We start from the raw sequence: 20118 nt of genomic DNA, 5'->3' as shown, positions 1-20118 counted from the left end.
CAAAAAAATTTAAAAACACATTACACAACTCATACACATTGCAGTAAATGGCTGGAAGGTATTAAGCAGTACCGAAGTTGCTTGCAGCCTGTCAAATGCAATTCGAATATGACTACACTAAAATATTTACTATTAACCTTCCCCTTTCCCAATCGGAGTAGGAATCGTGCTGCTTGGTTTTTTGGTTTTTTTTTTAATACAGGTTAAGTCTCCTATATCCAAATATTCCGAAATATGACAGATAGTGAAACCTTTTGCTTTTTGATGGTTCAATTTACACAAACATTTATTTAAGGCATAAAATTATTACAAATATTGTATCAAATTATCTTAACGCTCTGTGTATAAGGTATAAATGAAACACAAATGATTATCATGTATGTACACAAACTTTGTTTGAGCCACAAAATTATTGAAAATATTCTATAAAATTACCTGCATGCTGTATGTAATTGGGTGTGTCTGAGACACGCTTGCCCTGAGAGGAGATGCATCTGACAATATAAGGGATGGAGCCAGGCTTTCTACGTCATTAAGCCCCACCCCAGCAGTTGCGCCATTTTGGCCCCTCCTTATTGACTCGCGATTCCCAGTATTTATCTCTCCATCCTGCCCAGTTCACTAGGAAGTGGGCGGAATGCAGGAGATTCCCCCACTCTTCCGGGGGTGTGAGGGACTACCCGAAAAATCGGGAATCCCCTCCAACTTCCCGGAGAGTGGGTAAGTATGGATTGAGATGCATTTGGATAATCAGACTCAACCAGTGGCTGCATTCATCATACGATGCAACTTGCACCGGAGTTTGAGTACCTGTAATGATTTTGCTCCAAAAAAGGTATTTGTGCTTGTATGGCTGCCATTACGGTCGCACAAATACGAAGCTTTTGGCTGTGGCGACGTGCCACCTCCAAACCCTGTCCAGTTCCACGCTGTTGTAGGAGGAAATTCAGTTGTTAGATATTTTATTTTTATTTATTCTTTAGCGTATGTCAGGTCAAATAGATTGGGTTGATTTTCGTTGATTTCTGGTCGCCACCTCAGGAGGGTGCAAGCAGGAAACAGGGCTATTGCACCCGTTGGCATGAACAATTGAATAGCGCAATACTGCTGCGGATGGCAAAAATAAATGAATTCCCCCCTTTCCTCATAGAGCGTTGCAAGTGCAACCTGCCAGGAAAGAAAGATGCATCTACAAAAGAATAAAATAAAATGCAACTTGCTGCAAAATGAAGCCACAACTTGCTATTGCGTCCAACTCTGAAAGGGGTCCATTGTCTTCAAAGCTTGGTGTTTTTGTGGTCCTTGAACATTAATATAAACTGTCTCACCCTGTGCACGTGAGGCAACTTTTTTTTTTTTTCTTTTCTTTGCTCTGGATAATGTCGTTGGCACCCGCTTATTCACTGGCTGTTGCTATAATTCTGCTATAATACATATAGATATCGCAATTCCGTGACCAGATGTATATGTATGCTACTCATGACTTCTCTGTGCTGAATATTTTTGTTATTTGTTAACTTTCTTTGGTCTCAACAAAACATACTGTGCCACCCTTATGAAAAACTACACAATGACCTATCCCAGTCCCCCTGCACAGCGGCAAGTAGAAGGGTCGTGAAGGCGGAGCATGTGCACTGAGGAGGAAGTCTCTATCCATAGCCCCGCCCACAGGAGATGCACCTATGGGGAGAGACTTCCTTCTGAGTTCCAACGCCTTCAGGTCCTCTACTCCACGCTGACAAATGGTTCCAGCAACTGCTGAGGGAGACCTATGCAGCCCCCTGCTTGTGCGCAGGGCCCTCTTACCTCTCTGTCTATCTGTTATTACCCAGTCTTGTTTTATTACTGTTTTGTTCCCAATACTAAATCTTTGCGGAATATGCTGATGCTATATAACTGTTAATAATAACTTCCCTAAACAATAACCGCAAAGTGGGACTCTCTACAATTTATCTATAGCTTGGTTCTGACACTTGTCTATGGGCCAGTTGCACAAGAACTGCCGCCTGTGCTTAGAATGGCCATTACAGTAGGTACACAAGAACTGCATCCTGTGCTTAGAATGGCCATTACAGTAGGTACACAAGAACTGCATCCTGTGCTTAGAATGGCCATTACAGTAGGTACACCAGAACTGCATCCTGTGCTTAGAATGGCCATTACAGTAGGTACACAAGAACTGCATCCTGTGCTTAGAATGGCCATTACAGTAGGTACACAAGAACTGCATCCTGTGCTTAGAATGGCCATTACAGTAGGTACACCAGAACTGCATCCTGTGCTTAGAATGGCCATTACAGTAGGTACACCAGAACTGCATCCTGTGCTTAGAATGGCCATTACAGTAGGTACACAAGAACTGCATCCTGTGCTTAGAATGGCCATTACAGTAGGTACACAAGAACTGCATCCTGTGCTTAGAATGGCCATTACAGTAGGTACACAAGAACTGCCGCCTGTGCTTAGAATGGCCATTACAGTAGGTACACAAGAACTGCCGCCTGTGCTTAGAATGGCCATTACAGTAGGTACACAAGAACTGCCGCCTGTGCTTAGAATGGCCATTACAGTAGGTACACAAGAACTGCCGCCTGTGCTTAGAATGGCCATTACAGTAGGTACACCAGAACTGCATCCTGTGCTTAGAATGGCCATTACAGTAGGCTGATTCTGCTCGCACCACAATAAGCTGCGAGCAGAAACTGTCTTCCTTGAGGTAAGCTGTCCTGCAGGATTCTGCACTTACTTGAATCTGACGCTATATTTTCTGCCCTATAATCATGTACAAAGAAAATAAGTGGGAATTTTTTTCCCGCAAGTACAGGAGACTCCAAGCTCTCCCCCCAATTCATTTTGAGGGAGTTGGCACGCATGTTCATGCAATAGGTGCCCATAAAACTTCCTTTTAATTTAAAAATTTTTTGTTGATGTTTCTGTATTTGCTATTGTCCTTGTGCTGTAATTATACCCAGGACTGCTACACAATACACTAATACCCTTTACACACAAACCCTGGCTCACAGAAAGTAAAATGAGCACAGGTTCAACCATTGTTGCATCATTTCCCACCACATTTTGGTCACTGGTAAATTCCGGGTCGTTGCCTTTCACACTGGACCTGTGTCTGTCCTGCAGAACAGGGTCATCCTGTTACGTGATTAAAAGCTTCCAATCCGTCAATGAGGTTCCTCGATCATAACCTATGTAGAGAAACCTGGGACCCACCTTTTTTTTACTGGAGCCTCTCTGGCCCAGACCTGGGAGAATCCCAGGTCATGACCCGGGTCAGATAACTTGGTTTGAACCATTTAAAACAACACACGACCTGAGTCTTTCCTAGATCCGTGCCTCGGTGTGAGAGGGCTATAATAGACTCCATATTTGACAGCTCTTGTTTTTCCCACCTCTTGAACATGAGGAAAGCAATACTTCCTGTCAAGCGGATGCCAAAAGTATGCCTTCAGTGTGTAGCGATCCCTGTAATTAGACAAAGCAAGAAAACAATGAGTATAAATAGGGGCACAAAAAGCAAATTCACTTTCATTCAGGAGTAAAAAAAAAAAAAAAACATTCTTTCAAAAATACAGCCGTATGTAATTTGCTGGGAGAAGCCCATGCATTGGTCACCGTGCCAACATAGCATTCCACTACAGACCTAGTGAAGTTGGCATCATGTTTTGCCGCCGTCATGATTTTCACGTGTCTGCAGAAGTAACGTCATCACAGAAATAAACCTTTAACTGTTTCAACATAATTGCAGGAATTTGCTGTGCGAGAGCCTGTGCTGGAACCTTTCCAGGTCACAAGCACGCTGGAATACAGAATAGCTAAATGCAATCTGGTTTTCGACTTATATATTCATGCGCTGCACACTTAAATGCACCTGGCCAGCAATAAAGTTTTCCTGGAAAAAGGTTTGGATACGCTAAGAGCTGTGGAGATGAAATGCAATCTGTCATCCTTCATAACAAATAATATTATCGTGACAGCCAATCAATCTCTCTCTTTATACATCACATTACAGTAGTTATCCGCTTATTAAGGATTGTGGTTAAGCAAAAAAAACAATGCCTTGTAATGTAAATGTGGATCGGTGCCATTCACATTATTGCTGAATCAAAAATAGCGCTTCATGTGAAAGTGCGCCCTCGTCCATTATATAAACGGCCGTAAACCTTTGTACATGCTCTCCACGCATTGCAACAGACAAAATAAACAAAAATTGAATCAATATTTTATATTTCTACTTCAGGGTCCATAGGGTATCCACAGGATACCTTGGGGTATAGGTGTGACGTCAGTCGCAGGGCACCAAAGAGTTAAGCTTTCAGCCTCCCAGGATGCACTAGGTCCCCCTCCTATACCCCGCCCCCGGGCCAAGGCACCTCAGTTTAGTTTGGTGCCCGGCCGGAGTCGGGTGCACCTGTTGGAGTGGGGGCTAGAAGAGCCCCTGAAGCTTTTTCTTCATGCAGCTGTGGCTGCACATCTGGATGAACAGCATGGACAGTCAGTCCTGACGTCCATGCTGTCTTCCCTACACCCCGCCGGTACCAGAACGCCGGTACTGATCCGGGGATGCTGGTGGGCATCTGGGGTTACAGCTAGCGGTGACCCCAGATGCTCCGGACCATGGCCGGATTCAAGGGGGACAGAGGTAAGCAGCGGGGTCCCGCGGTGGGTCCCCGCTGATCACATGGTCCTAAGTCCCCAGGCAGGGGGCTCCCTGGGGACTGGCTGCAGCGTGGAGCCAGGTGACCAACCTGCGCTTCCACTACCCCCTGGGACAGCGGACCGCAGCAGAGCGGTAGCGCTGCGGCGTCCCAGGGGTTAAATGCATGCCAGGGGAGCGCGCCTTCCCTGTCTCACAGCCGGCGCCTCCCCCGCTGCACACAGCCCTCTCTGCACTGTGCTGACTGTCCTGTGTCAGCGCTCCTCCCCCAGGCCAGCTTCTCTCTGCTCCTCGGCGGCCATCTTCTCTGCAACGCATGGTGAACGCTGCTGGAAGTCTGGAAGGAAGCATCGTGGTCTGGGTCCCCCCGCATACCTCTCCTCCGCTGTGGCTCAGGTCTGTGTATGCAGCGCTGTGTCCTACCAGGCCCTGTGTCTGTGTAGTTGAGTGATCAGCGCTGTTAGTGCAGGAATTGTTATTTCTCTGCATTGTATGTGACTGTGCTAGCGCTGCCTGTAACTTTTCTTCTCTAAACTGTCAGCTTTATTACTGTCCCTGTTCTTTCTGCTAAAGCCCTTGCGGTGCGGTGCTGCAGGGTGGTCTCTCGCCTATTTAATACTTAATTGGTGAGAGAGGTCACATACGTGGTGCCATAATGTCTGAAAGTGATTTTCCCCTCCGGCTACAGTGTACCACGTGCAAAGTACCGTTAGCGGAGGGGGAGGGTAGCGCGGAGGGCCTTTGCCGGCAGTGTTTGTCCATGGCGCGGCCTATTACGGTTACAGCACCGGTACAGGAGCCGCCCTGGGCTTGTTTCGCTCAGGCGTTAACAGCTTTAGTGGGCCAGTTAGCTCCGCAGCCCGCGTTTACTCCGATGGGTTTGTCCCAGCAGTCTGTGGTGTCGTCACCCATGCAGGGGTTCCCACGACAATTGGTGGTACCCCACAGTCTCCCTATTTCCCCGCTCCCGGGTTCTCAGGAGCCAGCGTGGGTTAACTCCCTGACGAGTTCTGTACAGCACTTGTCGGATGTGTTGCAAGGGGAGTCTGTGATGCGGCCTCATAAAAGGCCGGTGGCGTCTCTGTCCGCTCCTTATGAGGATGACGAAGGGACGTCTGATGATGGGGAGATTCTGGATCCTTACGATCAGGAACCTTTCCATACTAAGGACGCTGATGCTAAGTCCAAAGTATATATTCCTGGACTTATTCGGGCGGTCCGCACAGCCTTGGTGATTGAGGACGAAGTTCCCCCAGCGGCTAAATCTAAGTATGCCTTTTTCAAAGATGTGAAGGGCGATGCCACAGTCTTTCCTCTTTCGGGTCAGTTGGTGGACCATTTAGAGGAGGCGTGGAAACAACCTGGCAAAAGATACCAGCCGCAGAGACGCCTGGCGGTGGCTTATCCGTTCGCGGATAATTATTTTGCTAAGTGTGAATCCCCTCCACAGGTGGATTCTCACGTGACCCGTCTTGTCCGTAGTGCCACATTGCCGATGCCATCCATGTCCTCCCTTAAGGATGCTACGGACCGCAAGGTAGAAATCTGCCTGAAGTCCGCTTATTCCCTTGCAGGGGGGGCAGCACGGCCGGCTATGGCCATTTGCTGGGTTGCCAGAGCGATGGAGCGCTGGGCGGATTCATTAGAGGCTTCTTTTGAATCCGACTGTCCGGCCGAACAGGCGGAGTTGATTGGCAATCTCCGTGATTCGGCCACCTACATCAACGAGGCGGTTCTAGACATTAGTACTCTGGTGTCTAGAATTTCTTCAGCAGCGGTAGCTGCTCGTCGCACCTTGTGGCTGCGATCCTGGAAGGCGGACGCAGATCCAAGAAAGGTCTGGAAGCGTTGCCGTTTACCGGAGAAGTTCTCTTCGGTCCGGATCTGGATAAGATTGTGGCCACGCTGGCGGCAGCCAAATCTGCTTGTCTCCCGTCGGCCGCTGCTCCTTCTGGTTCTGGACCATCGTCCTTTCGGTCATCTAGGGCCCAGGGCAGGCCCAAACCACAGTCGTTTCCTCGACAGGCTGGCCCTAAGAAATCGGTCAAGCCCCGGAAACAGGCATGGAGTACCAGACGTCCGGCCCCCAAGCCAGATGACAAGCCTGCGGCCTGACGGTCCGGGTCTCCCCTTGGGGGATCCCAGGGTGGGAGGCCGCCTGCTGCAGTTCTCCCGGTGTTGGTCGTTCACTACGACAGACACTTGGGTTCTGGAGGTGGTCTCTCACGGGTACGCCCTCTCCTTCCGGCACAGACCCCCGGCTCGATTCTTCACCACGGGTCTACCATCAGACCGGAACAAGGCTACGGAGCTGCGGAAGGTATTGCACACTATGCTCCAGGCTGGAGTTATAGTGCCTGTTCCATTCTCCCAGAGGGGCCAGGGTTTCTATTCAAATCTATTTTTGGTACAGAAACCCAATGGGTCATATCGTCCGATTCTCAACCTCAAAGCACTCAACAAGTCTTTGCGGGTCCCGAAGTTTCGGATGGAGACCCTACGGTCCATCATTCTGGCGCTGGAACCTGGGGACTACATGGTGTCATTGGACATACAGGATGCTATGGCGGTCATGGCGGCTTCTCTGCGGCTGCAAGGAGTCCGCATGTTGCCGTACTTGGACGACCTGTTATTGGTGGCAGGATCTCCAGAGCTCCTGTTACACCACTTGGACCTGACCATTGCACTGCTGCAACGGCACGACTGGCTAATCAACTGGCAGAAGTCCACTCTAATCCCGTCTCGGAGGATTCTGCATCTTGGAGCCTTATTGGACTCGGGACAGCAAAGGATCTTCGTGACGGAGGACAAGATCTCTGCTTTACAGTCAAGGGTGCGCAGTTGTCTGCACAGCCGCCGGGTGTCCTTACACTCGGCGATGAGGTTACTGGGCTCCATGGTGTCGGTGTTCGACATGGTGGAATACGCCCAGTTTCACTCCAGACCTCTGCAGCACCTGATCCTGTCCAAGTGGAACGGGCTGCCTCAGTCTCTGAAGTTCCAGACGATTGTGCTCACCCCGGAGGTTCGCCTGTCCCTTGCGTGGTGGTTAAAGACGACCCACCTCAACAAGGGACGTCCGTTCTGGGTTCCAAATTGGGTCCTGTTGACAACGGACGCCAGTCTTCGGGGCTGGGGAGCAGTTTCGGGTCCACACTTGTTCCAGGGCAGGTGGACACCGACAGAAGCGGAGCTTCCAATAAATATCTTGGAACTCCGTGCGGTCTTCAATGCTCTCCTGCAGGCACAGCGGTTTCTCCAGGGTCACCCGGTGCAGGTCCAGTCGGACAATGCTACCACCGTGGCCTACATAAACAGGCAAGGAGGAACTCGCAGTCGGGCGGCTCTCGTAGAGGTCTCTCGGATCCTGGTTTGGGCGGAGCGCAATCTTCCAGCCATATCAGCGGTCTTCATCCCGGGAGTGCTAAATTGGGAGGCGGACTTTCTAAGTCGCCAGGACGTTCATCCAGGGGAATGGTCCCTGCACCCGGACGTTTTTCAACTACTGGTGGACAGGTGGGGTCTTCCAGAAATCGACCTCATGGCGTCCCGGCACAACAACAAGTTGCCGGTGTACGGGTCTCGCACAAGAGACGAAGGGGCGTCTCTGGTGGATGCTCTGTCCGTCCGGTGGACGTTCAGGTTCGCATACCTGTTCCCTCCGGTCTCCCTTCTTCCACGGGTAATCCGGAAATTCAAACAGGAAGGAGGGACGCTCCTGTTGATAGCTCCCGCGTGGCCCAGACGGCACTGGTTCTCAGACCTTCAGGGTCTGTCCGTGGACAGTCCTCTGCGGTTGCCGCTACGACCGGACCTTCTGTCTCAGGGTCCTTGTCTTCACCCGGACCTGACTCGGCTGTCTTTGGCGGCGTGGCTGTTGAGACGGCCATGCTGAGGTCCTGGGGGTTTTCCAGCTCTGTGGTGCGTACCATGTTACGAGCTCGGAAACCGTCTTCCGCGAGGATATACCATCGCGTGTGGCATACGTTCTTCCAGTGGTGTCGACCGAGAGGTTATGCACCGCGGGAGTTTCGTCTGTCTCGGATTCTCGCCTTCCTGCAAGCGGGACTAGATCATGGGCTTCGCCTTGCTTCTTTGAAGGTACAGGTTTCGGCCCTATCTGTCTGGTTTCACCGTAGGATTGCTACAATCCCGGATGTGCGCACCTTTATGCAAGGTGTTCTCCGTATTCAGCCGCCCTTTGTTCCACCTGTGGCGCCTTGGGATTTGGCTGTGGTCCTGAGGGCTCTCCAAGGACCGCCGTTTGAACCACTGGGCTCAGTGGATATTAAATGGCTAACAGCTAAGACTGTTTTCCTTCTGGCCGTTGCTTCAGCCAGACGTGTTTCTGAGTTAGGGGCTCTTTCTTGTAGACCCCCTTTCTTGGTTTTTCATGGGAACAGGGCAGTGCTCCGCACTCGGCCCGAGTTTCTTCCCAAAGTTGTTTCCCAGTTTCATGTTAACGAGGAAATAGTTGTTCCGGCCTTTAACTCACCGGGTCTTTCCGTGGGTGAGGCCTCTTTGGATGTTGTGCGGGCCTTAAGGACTTATGTTGACCGCACTTCTTTGTTTAGGAAGTCGGACGCTTTGTTGTCCTCTATGGCTTCTGTAAAAAGGGTTGGCCTGCTTCAAAGCAAACTTTGGCAGCCTGGATCCGTATGGCTATTTCTGAAGCTTATCTTCATGAAGGCCTACCGGTCCCTCCTTCTCTGAAGGCTCATTCCACTAGGTCTGTGGGTCCTTCGTGGGCAGCTCGACGTGGTGCCTCGGCAGTTCAGATCTGCAAGGCTGCTACGTGGTCTTCTGTCCATACCTTCGTGAGGTATTACAGGTTTGACACCTTCGCCTCTCAGGATGCTTCCTTCGGGCGGCGGATTCTCCTTTCTGCACAGGAGCGTCCCCACCCTTAAAGGATACTGCTTTGGGACATCCCCAAGGTATCCTGTGGATACCCTATGGACCCTGAAGTAGAAAATATGAGATATGGTAAGAACTTACCCTTGTTATCTCTATTTCTACGAAGTCCATAGGGTTCCACAGGACTCCCGCCCTGTCGCACCTGTGCTGCAGATGGGCTTTGCTCTGGTCACCGGTTTTCCGTCTCCCTCTGGTGAGAATGTGATTCTTGTATGTGTCCAGATCTTTGTTCTCTCTCTTCCTTCTCCTCCTCCGGCCTATGGCTTGGTAACTAACTGAGGTGCCTTGGCCCGGGGGCGGGGTATAGGAGGGGGACCTAGTGCATCCTGGGAGGCTGAAAGCTTAACTCTTTGGTGCCCTGCGACTGACGTCACACCTATACCCCAAGGTATCCTGTGGAACCCTATGGACTTCGTAGAAATAGAGATAACAAGGGTAAGTTCTTACCATATCTCATATTATCTTATAATTTGCAATAAAAGAAAAAATCTCCATTTTGCTGCCTGGGACACCAGACATTATAGGCGCAGAGCGTGATGAGAAAATGATACATCTCAGTGGAAGGACACTGATTGCGTTGATGTAGCATCTGGTGACGGTGGTGTATTATTTTAATCCACTGGGGAACTTGACCACACATAAATCTCCACCAAATTTAAGCAATTGGATATATGTTGGTAATCTCATTCTATAAACCAATCAAATTAGCAGATTGACAAGATATATATGTGTGTGTGTATATATATCTAAATATATATATCTATATCCCATCTGCTTCAAGCACAAAGGAACAACTCTAGTACGGTCACGAAAAATCCTTATTGGTATTAAATGTCTGCATTGTAATACTTGTATGTTCTCTCTAAAATGTGGTGAAGCCCTAATTTCCATAACCCAAAACTTGGACGTACCCTGTTACTTCTCAGAATGGTGGAAGTGGTGGTAATTCCCAGATATATGGAAGGGGGGTTTAATAAATGTGAATAGAAGTGTTACTGTGGGCTAGTCACTCTGTATGAAGGGTTTACACTTGCAGCAGACTTTCTTTAGTGGGTTATCTGTGATCTGTAGCTGGTTTTCAATATAACCGTGACCACATTAATGACTTGACCAGTTCTTTGTTGGAATAGGTCCTCTGATTCAGAGGGGTAGGGCCGCAAAAAGGATTTGATTCTGATTCGGGCACAGTGGAGAGATGTATTCAGTATGCATCCCGATGGTGATTATACAAAGATGCAGTCAGATTTTGGGCGCAAGGCCTCTGAAATATATTGGGGCGATCCTGGGCAGCGACTGAGAGGTAACATTGAAGGGGGCGTGGCTAAACAGACGCACAGGGATGTTGCGTGTTCAGGGAGTGACGCTGGCGTGTCGCGCCAAATGGTATTTCGGCATCTATGGGTGCTGACATTAGGTGTCTCAGTCCTTGCAAGTTTGGATGCGTAGATCTATACAATGGAAGGGCTTTGTGGTGGCATTAGCATAATGTTGCACGCGATTGCGGCAAAACACGCAAGGACAACCGCATCCGACTCAAGATCAGGCCCAAAGTTTCTTGTTTGCCTTTTTAAAATAGCCACTAAAGTCTGAGTAGGAGGATCAATGGGAAGCCGCAAGCTCCGTGTTTCTGGCTTCTGGTCCGTATGTTTGTATTACAGAAAAGGGGGAAGCTTCAATAAAGTGGTTTTAGAATAAGTGGATCTTACTCGGGTTGGTGCTGGATGCACAAATGGGTGACTGGGAGGATATTGGCCTCCATTTTGTGAAATTGGCATTGATGTTTGAAATTTCATTTTTTTTTTTTCTCTTCTTCATGAGATGCATATAAAGTAAGCAATATGCCTCACAGTATTTGGTAATTCTGAAATAGGATTTTGGAATGACCTAATTATATGCTATTCTTGAAAGCTTTAAGAGCTTGAAAACTCACAGAAAATATGTATCCATTTTAACTCAACCCATTGACCATGTCTGTAAACTTTCTGTTTTATGATCCGCAACTGAAGATTTAGGTGTGTTTGGATTCATGACATAGCCTTAACTTTGAGGGCCCCATAGCAACATTTTGTATGGGCCCCCTGTCCCGATGCTTCAAGAAAGACACCTCTCTCTGCATCGGTTGTTCATTTTATGCCCCACACTAGTGCCCTAGTTCATTTGGTATTCAGTCAGCATGTCACCGATCACTTGATTGACATTCACAAAATCGGCAACAGAAAGTCAACATTGATGTCGACTTGGTTAAATGTCGACATCATTGAAAGAATATCGAAATGTTAACATTTCCGTTAGGATTGTGTAACAGTTAGGTCAACATGTACAATGTCAACATTATCATGTGGGCATATTGTGAATATTGACAAGATGATATTTTTAATAAAAAAAAAAATAATAGACTAGATCTCCCCAGTTGGCGCTTTGATAAAATAATTGCATGAATAGCTTATTTGGTGGAATTCAATTGTTTCCAGCCCCCATCGCGCCCGATGGAGCTATTCAATTGTTGCTCCTGTCGGGCGCAATCAGCTGCCAGTGCTCCATTTCAGCTCGAAGCCCCAGAGTGGTGCGAGCTGAAATTGGCGAAAAGTGACCTGTTTGGGCGCCCAAACGGCACTTTTCGCGTTTGCACCCAGCACTTTGGTCGGGGTAAGCCATTTTACGCGGCTAAACCCTACCACTTTGGGCGCGATCAGCGCGAAAAGCTGGAACAATTGAATAGCAGCCCGCAATCTGACTGGAGATCCGGGCCGCGAAAACAATTGAATTCCACCCATTGTGTGTGCTAAGCTGTCAGGTCACCACCTATTACTTTGTAAGGGTCTTCCGAAGGGTACTTCCCAAGCCAGTATAAATCAGATGGTATGCAATCGGGAAGCCGACTGCCTAAATACCGGCAGCCGGCCTCCCGACTGTCATATCCCGGCAAGGGTGAAATGCCGGTCGTCTAGATGTAGACGCCCGCATTTCCCCGACGCCTGGAGACCGGTGCCCGGCATCCCGATCGTAGTGATACCGGGCGCCGTGAGCGGACAGCCGCGCGGGGGGGTTAGGTTTAGGGCTCCCGGAGAGGACTTTGGGTTAGGCACCCCCCCGGAAGGGTTAGGGTTAGGCTAGGGGGAGGGAGGGTTAGGGTTAGGCACCCCCGGGGGGGACTTAGGGTTAGGCACCCCCCCGGGGGACTTAGGTTTAGGCAGCGGGGAAGGGGGTGGTTAGGGTTAGGCACTTAGAGGGGGGATTAGGGTTAGGCACTTAGGGGGGATTAGGGTTAGGTACCCCTAAGGAGGGTTAGGGGGGGTTAGGTTAGTAGATACTCACCTATCCACGATTGGGACTTCTAGCGCTGTCGGGCTTCTGCTGCTTCAAACTCTACTCATGTCGGGCTGCCGCTGACGGGAATCGAACCGCCGGACATGCTGCCGGCGGTATTTCATACCCATTCCAATCAGACTGACATGGCAGACTGGTGCCCCAATGCCTGTATGAGCAATTCTACATAATTATCATTTAGTTTCCAGAAGGTTTTTATTTTTTTTGTTTTACTTTCCTTTTCTTAATTTTCTTCCAGATGGTGGTGGTGGTTGTTGTTGTTGTTCTAAATGTGCAAATTTAGCAGTTTTAGTTTTAAAGAATTAGCAAATATGTTTTTCTGGTGAGAAATGTAAAATACCTGGACGGCTAGTGACGAGCATGGCTCCTTGTTCTTGAGCATTGTAGCGTTTCGGGACTACTCAATTTAATTTTTCTTTTTCTTTTGTATTGTAGGTGATGGATGTGGCTACACATTTTTCGGCCCAGAAAGTGGAACTTTTACATCGAAAAACTATCCAAACACATACCCAAACAGCACTGTGTGCGAATGGAAAATCCAAGTTAAACCTGGTGAAAAGATTCAGTTGAAGTTTGGAGACTTTGATATTGAAGATGTTGATTCTTGTCATTCCAGCTACTTTAGGATTTATGACGGCTTTGGGGCCACAAGAACTGAACTAGGTATGAAATAGTCTTGCATTGTGTCACTCTCTATTTCTAAGTTGGGTTACTTTTAACGCTGTTCTATATATATTTTCTTTAATTGTTCATTTTATAAACTATAGAACCATAGTGTGTTCACCACGCTTATATACATATCGACATTTATTAAGTTGCTGAGAACAATTAAATGTTGTTTTTTTTAACTGGTCTTTTCAAACTCTCCACTGTGACCTCTTCCTTGTAAATGCTCTGTTCCTGCAATTCCAACTTAATTGGCAGTTGCATGTGCTGATGTTGATACTTGTTAATTACTTGGTAGCCGCTATGAAGTTCGCCCACCTGGCATTCCAGGAATTTGGTCTCTGCTTCATGAGCAAGGAGAGAGACATTGTGTGTCTGGGAAAGAGAACACCTGAGAGCTGTGGGGGTTGCCCGTTCCGTTTTATGTGCATCACCCATATAACTAACAAGTAACTTGAAATGAATGGTAATAACATGCCCTGTTATCACTAAATTAAGCACAGGTAACTAACAGTAAAGTTAGAGGGAAGTTGAGACCATAAAGCATTTATATCTGGTAGGAATAGGTCATGTTGGAGAGTCTTTGTTGTGCAATGTAGCAATTAGGAAGTGATGCTGCTACTGTACTGGTGCAATAATAAAAACTAAATACAACTAAAGCTCCAGATTAACTTTGATTAACATTTTTGCAATGCTTGAAACCGTTGTTTTTACCACTCATTTGAACTCATTGCCTTGTTCGGTAGCGTAAGATGCGTGTTGCAAGTTACAGAGGAATATATTGAATGTATTCTCTGCCACAGCAATCAGTATAACACCTGAAGTCACAGTTCATTGGTGGAAAGCTGTATTAGAATAAAAATTATACTTTGTTTAAATTCAGTCCCAAATCATCCATGGAGTTTTACTGCTCCATCCCGTAATGGCCCTGGAATGTCATTAATTAACAATGGCTATGCCGGTTCTCGAAGGAGAGAGATTAACTCCAGTGAGGATGATCACCTGCTTTTGGACGTGTCTTCTAGGAAGAAAGCGGTTCGTCAATGTTGTGCATTAAATGTGGCATTGTTAGATTGGGCTTTTTGGTTACTTTCATTTATTTCTTGGCTTCCACTTGATGATGTCTGAGGAAACCAGTCGATATGCAGGGGATAACCCTACGCCAATAATGAAGTAAGGATTGGGTCCCAACAACACCTGCCAAAATGTTCTCTCTGCTAGTGCTGAAAGGGTTGCTCCAAAACCCCCTGCTGGAGTGGTACTGGATGGAGAGGAATTCCCTGACAAAACATATTTCGGGTCTTTGATGTCCGACAGGCTATTTTAGTTTACTAATAAATATATTTGCTCTTTCTCAATAATCAGATGGAAGATGTCGTTCTAATCTTAAACTCTGCAATATTATGGCCCATTTAGTCCTATTTAAACAAAGATTTTGACAAAACTCAGACTCCAGAATGACATGTCTATTGACAAAGTTGTTGTACTATACAAAGGTAGAGTGGTGTGGAAACAGTATATACCTTCCAAAAGAAATCCGTTTTTAATCAAAATGTACAGTATATGTTGTGATTCCAAATCGGGCTATATATGGTCCAGTATACTGGCAAGAGAGCTGTATTGCAATACAGAGATTTGCTGTTGTCTACGCACATTGTATGCATTGCTTATGATGCCCTCGCTCTGTAAGAGACCCCGGGGTACATGTATCAAGTGGTGATGACCCTTTTGTCAGCATTTTTCGCCAGCTTCAGCGGCGCGATATGTTCCATAGTAATACATCTCCCACCCTCCTGGTCTCGCAAACGACCATTTTTTCACACACAGCCTTCACTGGACCTGAGGATGAATAAAAGATGTCCCAAATGTCTGAAAATCTGGTAATAAAGTAATGCTAAATAAGCTTTAAATAGATCTTCTAAAAATATTAGCCAGCTAAGTGGTTAAACAAAGCCTCCCATTGATCTACCCTGGTTTTACTCCACAAAAAGAGCTAAATAAAGTATTTACTAAATCTAAAACAATGACTGTTCCAGTGTAATTTCCCTTTAAATCAGTGTATCACTGTTAGACGAGGACACTGGGAGCATATGAAAGCCACACGGCACTCTTTGCAGTGGAGTCATTTGCATCTCTCTGCTTTAGAAGTATAAATAGTCTGTTTATATGACAACATGTGCTGATGAATCCTCCAGCCTCTGTAGTCCCATTGTTGCTGTTTATAATCCCACTTATCCCCTCCTCCACATTATGCTGGTATTAACGCTTTCCTTTTGCTGTAAAAAGACAGATTACAAAATGCACAGTTATGGTGCATACACATGGTCAGATTTTTCTTCAGATCTGAACGATAACGATTTAAAAAATCGTTCAATCCTTCATATCTGAAGGAAAATCTGACATATCTGATATGCCGGAACGATGAACGTTCCCGATGGTCAGATAACAATATCTGACATCTGATGTGTTTGTAGTCAGATTTGGACGATTCCATTCATTTTAATGCAGTCAAAAATCGTTCATAGGTCAAATCGTTCAATCGTTCATCTGACAAATCTGACCGTGTGTATGCACCTTTAGACCATATTCTCGAGTCTTCCTCAAGGGTTTATAGAAGACTTTTCCCGGAAGCTTTATCTTGTTTGAGATGCTCACTAAATGTGTGTAATGACCTGTAAGTTATTCTACAGGAAACTGAGGGTTATTACATGGCGTGAATTTTGTACCCGGATGTTCATATATTTATCATTGCAGACGAGATAAATGTATTTGGTTATGAATGGAAGCTACAAAGGTTTAGCTTTATTCGGATGATTAAAAACACAAAACAAAAACTACTTTGTGTAGATTTGTAACCCAGCCTCTACCATAAAGTGATAATCACACAGGTCCTTAAATGGCAAGGAAGTGTGCACAAACGTACGCACTCATTCCGTGTGACGATCTCCAGTGCACTGTCTCTCATGTGCTTTGGTCTTTGCAGGGGATGAGGTTTATGCGCGCTGTAAAATACGTAGCATAGCTTTAGTTGGTAACCATTTGAGGTAGATTACTGAAACTGCTGGGTAAGCGGCAGCTGTGCAATAGTCTTGTTTTCCTGTCCAGACTGTAATACTTTAAATTGTTTACACAGAAATAATGAGGTAAACCATATTGCAGATGTTGGGGTAACGTCATGTACCACAGCAACGATTTCTGTCAAGTAAATAAAATATAACTCTAATAGAACATAATAAACAGGGAGGGCGACGGAATTCAGTTCCCGACATTGATGCAATGTGTCGTTTTGGAACAGCACATTGCACCCTGCGAGGAATCTTTTAAGTTTTGGAATGTCTCCATTACCGTATATTGCCGATATATGTACAGCAGGGCTTTGCCAACACATCAAATTGCATTACCTCTATGGGTCAGAGTTGGTCATGCATAAGGGCCCTATAGCAGCTTAGCGCCATGCACTTCTGCGCACATTTTCTGTTGTTACGGACAGAAGACATCACTTACTGCTGACCTCTGCTCTATTCCAAAATATTACCCCAAAACATAACATACTTACTGCATCGTAATGAATCAAAGGTGTCTAGCAGATAGAGGGTGTCCCCAGACGTGTGCGTTCTGAGCCCCCATACAAGTCACATCGGCTGCTATAGAGGTAATGTTTCTCTATGGTAAAGGGGCAAATTAGAAGCACTGTGCTAGAGTGTGGATCAGCCATAAAAGTGCTAATCAGCGTCTTCGGAACTTTTTGCATTTGTGTCATCTGAAAGCAAAAATAAAGTATATGGAAGGTCATTTTTTTAACGTTCCAGGGGTGGAGTCAGAAACCATGTACAGGCCATGTGCTATTGTGAAAGTGTTTGGATGCTAGTGGCGGCAGCCTGCATCGTGCATCTCGCCTCTCAGCCCCATAGGGGTGTGCAGAAAAATTCACAATGTAAGTCTATATATGGGATCATGCCAGAACATACGTTATTACATCACATCTCATTAAATTGACCCCTTTAAATGTAATTATAGATTTCTCAAATTCTAAAACCCTCCCAAACACTGCTAACAAGTAAACTGCTATAACATGGAGCGAAAATAAATAAGAAAATGACAAATCCAATAAAGACAGATTACATAGACATAAGCTGTGTAACCTGTGACACAAGTTTGACAACTGACTATATGGATCCCACAATAGTTTTAAAGTAATCATTTAAAGATTCAATTAAGCGCAAGTGTCTGTAGATGCCTCGCTGGGTGTAACTAGGGTAAAATGTCTCTTATTTTTCTTATATCTCAGTGATTTATGTACTCTACAAACTACAGCTATGCTATTTTACAACCATTTGAGGTAGATAACTTAGAGTTGCGAGCAAAAATGTATGTTTTGCTGAGCTGATCTGTTTTCTCACGGGGCAGCCTTACGTTTTGCAGACTAAAATGGACGAGGATCACCCGTCTATTGGGAGGATCAGTCTATTGGGAGCCCATTTAATTTTCTCCATCAGTGGGCTTCATTTCTGACTGTAAAACTGGTAGTGTACTGGTGTGCGTGATAGCAAAATCTAAAGAGGTGCCCAGCGCAACGTATAAACTACACATGACCAGTCCAAGAGTGGATCACAGTAGAAAGGCCCACCATTAAATAAGACTTTTCCATATTTCTGCTAAAATGCTGCGGGTTTAGGGATAGCATACTTACCACCCCTGTCGGGATCTTGACTGTGCGGAGTTCCGGTGTCGGCATATGAACCGGTGGCTTTTGAGCCGCCGGTATTTCATATCCATCCCGTATCAGATATGTAATGTTCTCTAATGTGCTTTAGAGACTAAGGGGTCTATGTATTAATAATCGTGGCACAGCCACGATTATTATGTATCCATCTCGCTGGGAATATTTTTTTATTTTTAATGAAAATATCCCAGCTATGTACCAAGGGGAACTCCTCAGGGACAGCGGTTGCGGTAACCGATGCCCCCGCCAATTATATCCCTGGCATTTTGGAGAAGTCTTTCATAGAAGTGAAAGACTTCCCCGGGGGAAGCATGCGCACTGCGTCAGCTTCTGAGACTGTCCAGGGGCTGCAGGGGGGAGATCGAAAGATCTCTCTCCTGGAGCCCCCATAGGCTTACAGTAGTTTACACCATCTGAAGATGGTGTAAACTACCGGGACTAAACTCTGAAAAGAATCGCTTTTTGGAGTTTAGTACATAGGGGTCAGATTGAAGTCCCCATTGACCATAATGGGGACTGCGAGCTGAAGTGCTGATTAGCACTTTGTCTGAGATTTCTGTGAAATCCCCTGCATTGTGCTATTAGTACATAGGCACAATACATAAAATTATGCAGAAAGTCCGATGTCATTTTCGCCATTTTCACTTATCCTGATATTCAATTTCAAAGACTTTTTGCAGGTGTGAAAAGTCTTTGTAAAAAAAATGGGGATAAGTTTTCACCACTGCATAGGTGGCGAAATAAAGTGCAGAATTTGGGTTTTGGGGTGTAGAATTAAAAAAAAAAAAGTACCCTGCAGCCTTTGGAATGTCCCCTTTTAAAGTAATCTGTGTAAAAAAAATGTAAAAAATAAGCATAGGACACCGCAAAAAGTGGTTTCATTTTGGGGGCGAAAAAAAAAAAAAAGTTGGAGGACAAACTTAAAAACTAGCGAAATTGGCTCAAGGGGGGTCCCCAAGTATGCAGCAGATGTTTTCTAGAATGTTGGTGGTTGCGGCAGGTGGATTTCCGAAGAATTTTAAAAAATCACTTTAGGGACTTAAAAGTATGCTTGCACCCATGTACCCCAACTTTTATGGGACTAGTTATTTTTTCAAACAAATAAAGCTAAATGCTATTCTTCACCACTTCATCAAAGACTCATTAATGCACCTGCTGCGGCTGTTTAAAAACCCCAACTACCTTCAGCGGGCCAAATCGGGGGTACCAATAGTGATCCCCTATGTCAGACCATGTTTTGGGGGGTGACAGGCAGATTTCCCCAAAGTGACAGGACTATTCGTTACTTACCTTTCCGCCGGGTCCTGTTTTCGCTGATTCCTGATTGAATACGGGGCTAAGCGGGTACGCGCTCGATACTTTATCCCCTGGAAAAACTTCGCTGATGGCGACCTCTGATTTTTCGCTTCAAATTGAATACAAGCCTCTATCATCAAAACATGGTTTATATTCTAGCATTCAGAGTGAATGGATCGGCTTTTATTTAATTGTAGTTTCCACAAATCCATTTTGTTGTTTGAAATAACTGTTGTTGTCAACCTAACTGAAATAGAGGGTTTGTTAGATTTTAGATTAATAATGTGTGTGTGAGACCGAGTTGAACACTTAAATCCAGGTACGTATCATGTATAACTGCCTCATACTGTCATTACAATAGTAAATTATTAGTTACTCTTGTCAACCCTAACCCCACCTCTCCATAAACATTCTTTGTCATCTGCATGATCAACAGCCAAGATAAGAAAAGTAGCTGCTTGAACATCAAGGAAGTGTACAGATACAGTATGTATGTACTATGGACTATATATACAGGTTT

The 20118-nt window shown here is 46.0% G+C and overlaps 1 protein-coding gene across 1 annotated transcript in view; it reads left to right on the top strand.

The window, feature by feature from the left end:
- The window catches only part of DCBLD2 (discoidin, CUB and LCCL domain containing 2), a 102338-nt gene that overhangs the window by 37677 nt on the left and 44543 nt on the right, over positions 1–20118 (top strand). Inside the window, exon 2 of the mRNA XM_088481058.1 lies at positions 13349–13576. Within this exon, the coding sequence (XP_088337184.1) occupies positions 13349–13576 (228 nt within the window). The remainder of the gene's footprint in view (positions 1–13348; positions 13577–20118) is intronic.

Source organism: Taudactylus pleione, unplaced genomic scaffold (assembly GCF_031769625.1).
Source record: "Taudactylus pleione unplaced genomic scaffold, aTauple2 ptg000262l, whole genome shotgun sequence".
Taxonomy (NCBI): Eukaryota; Metazoa; Chordata; class Amphibia; order Anura; family Myobatrachidae; genus Taudactylus; species Taudactylus pleione.
This window is presented reverse-complemented; position numbering and strand designations above follow the sequence as displayed.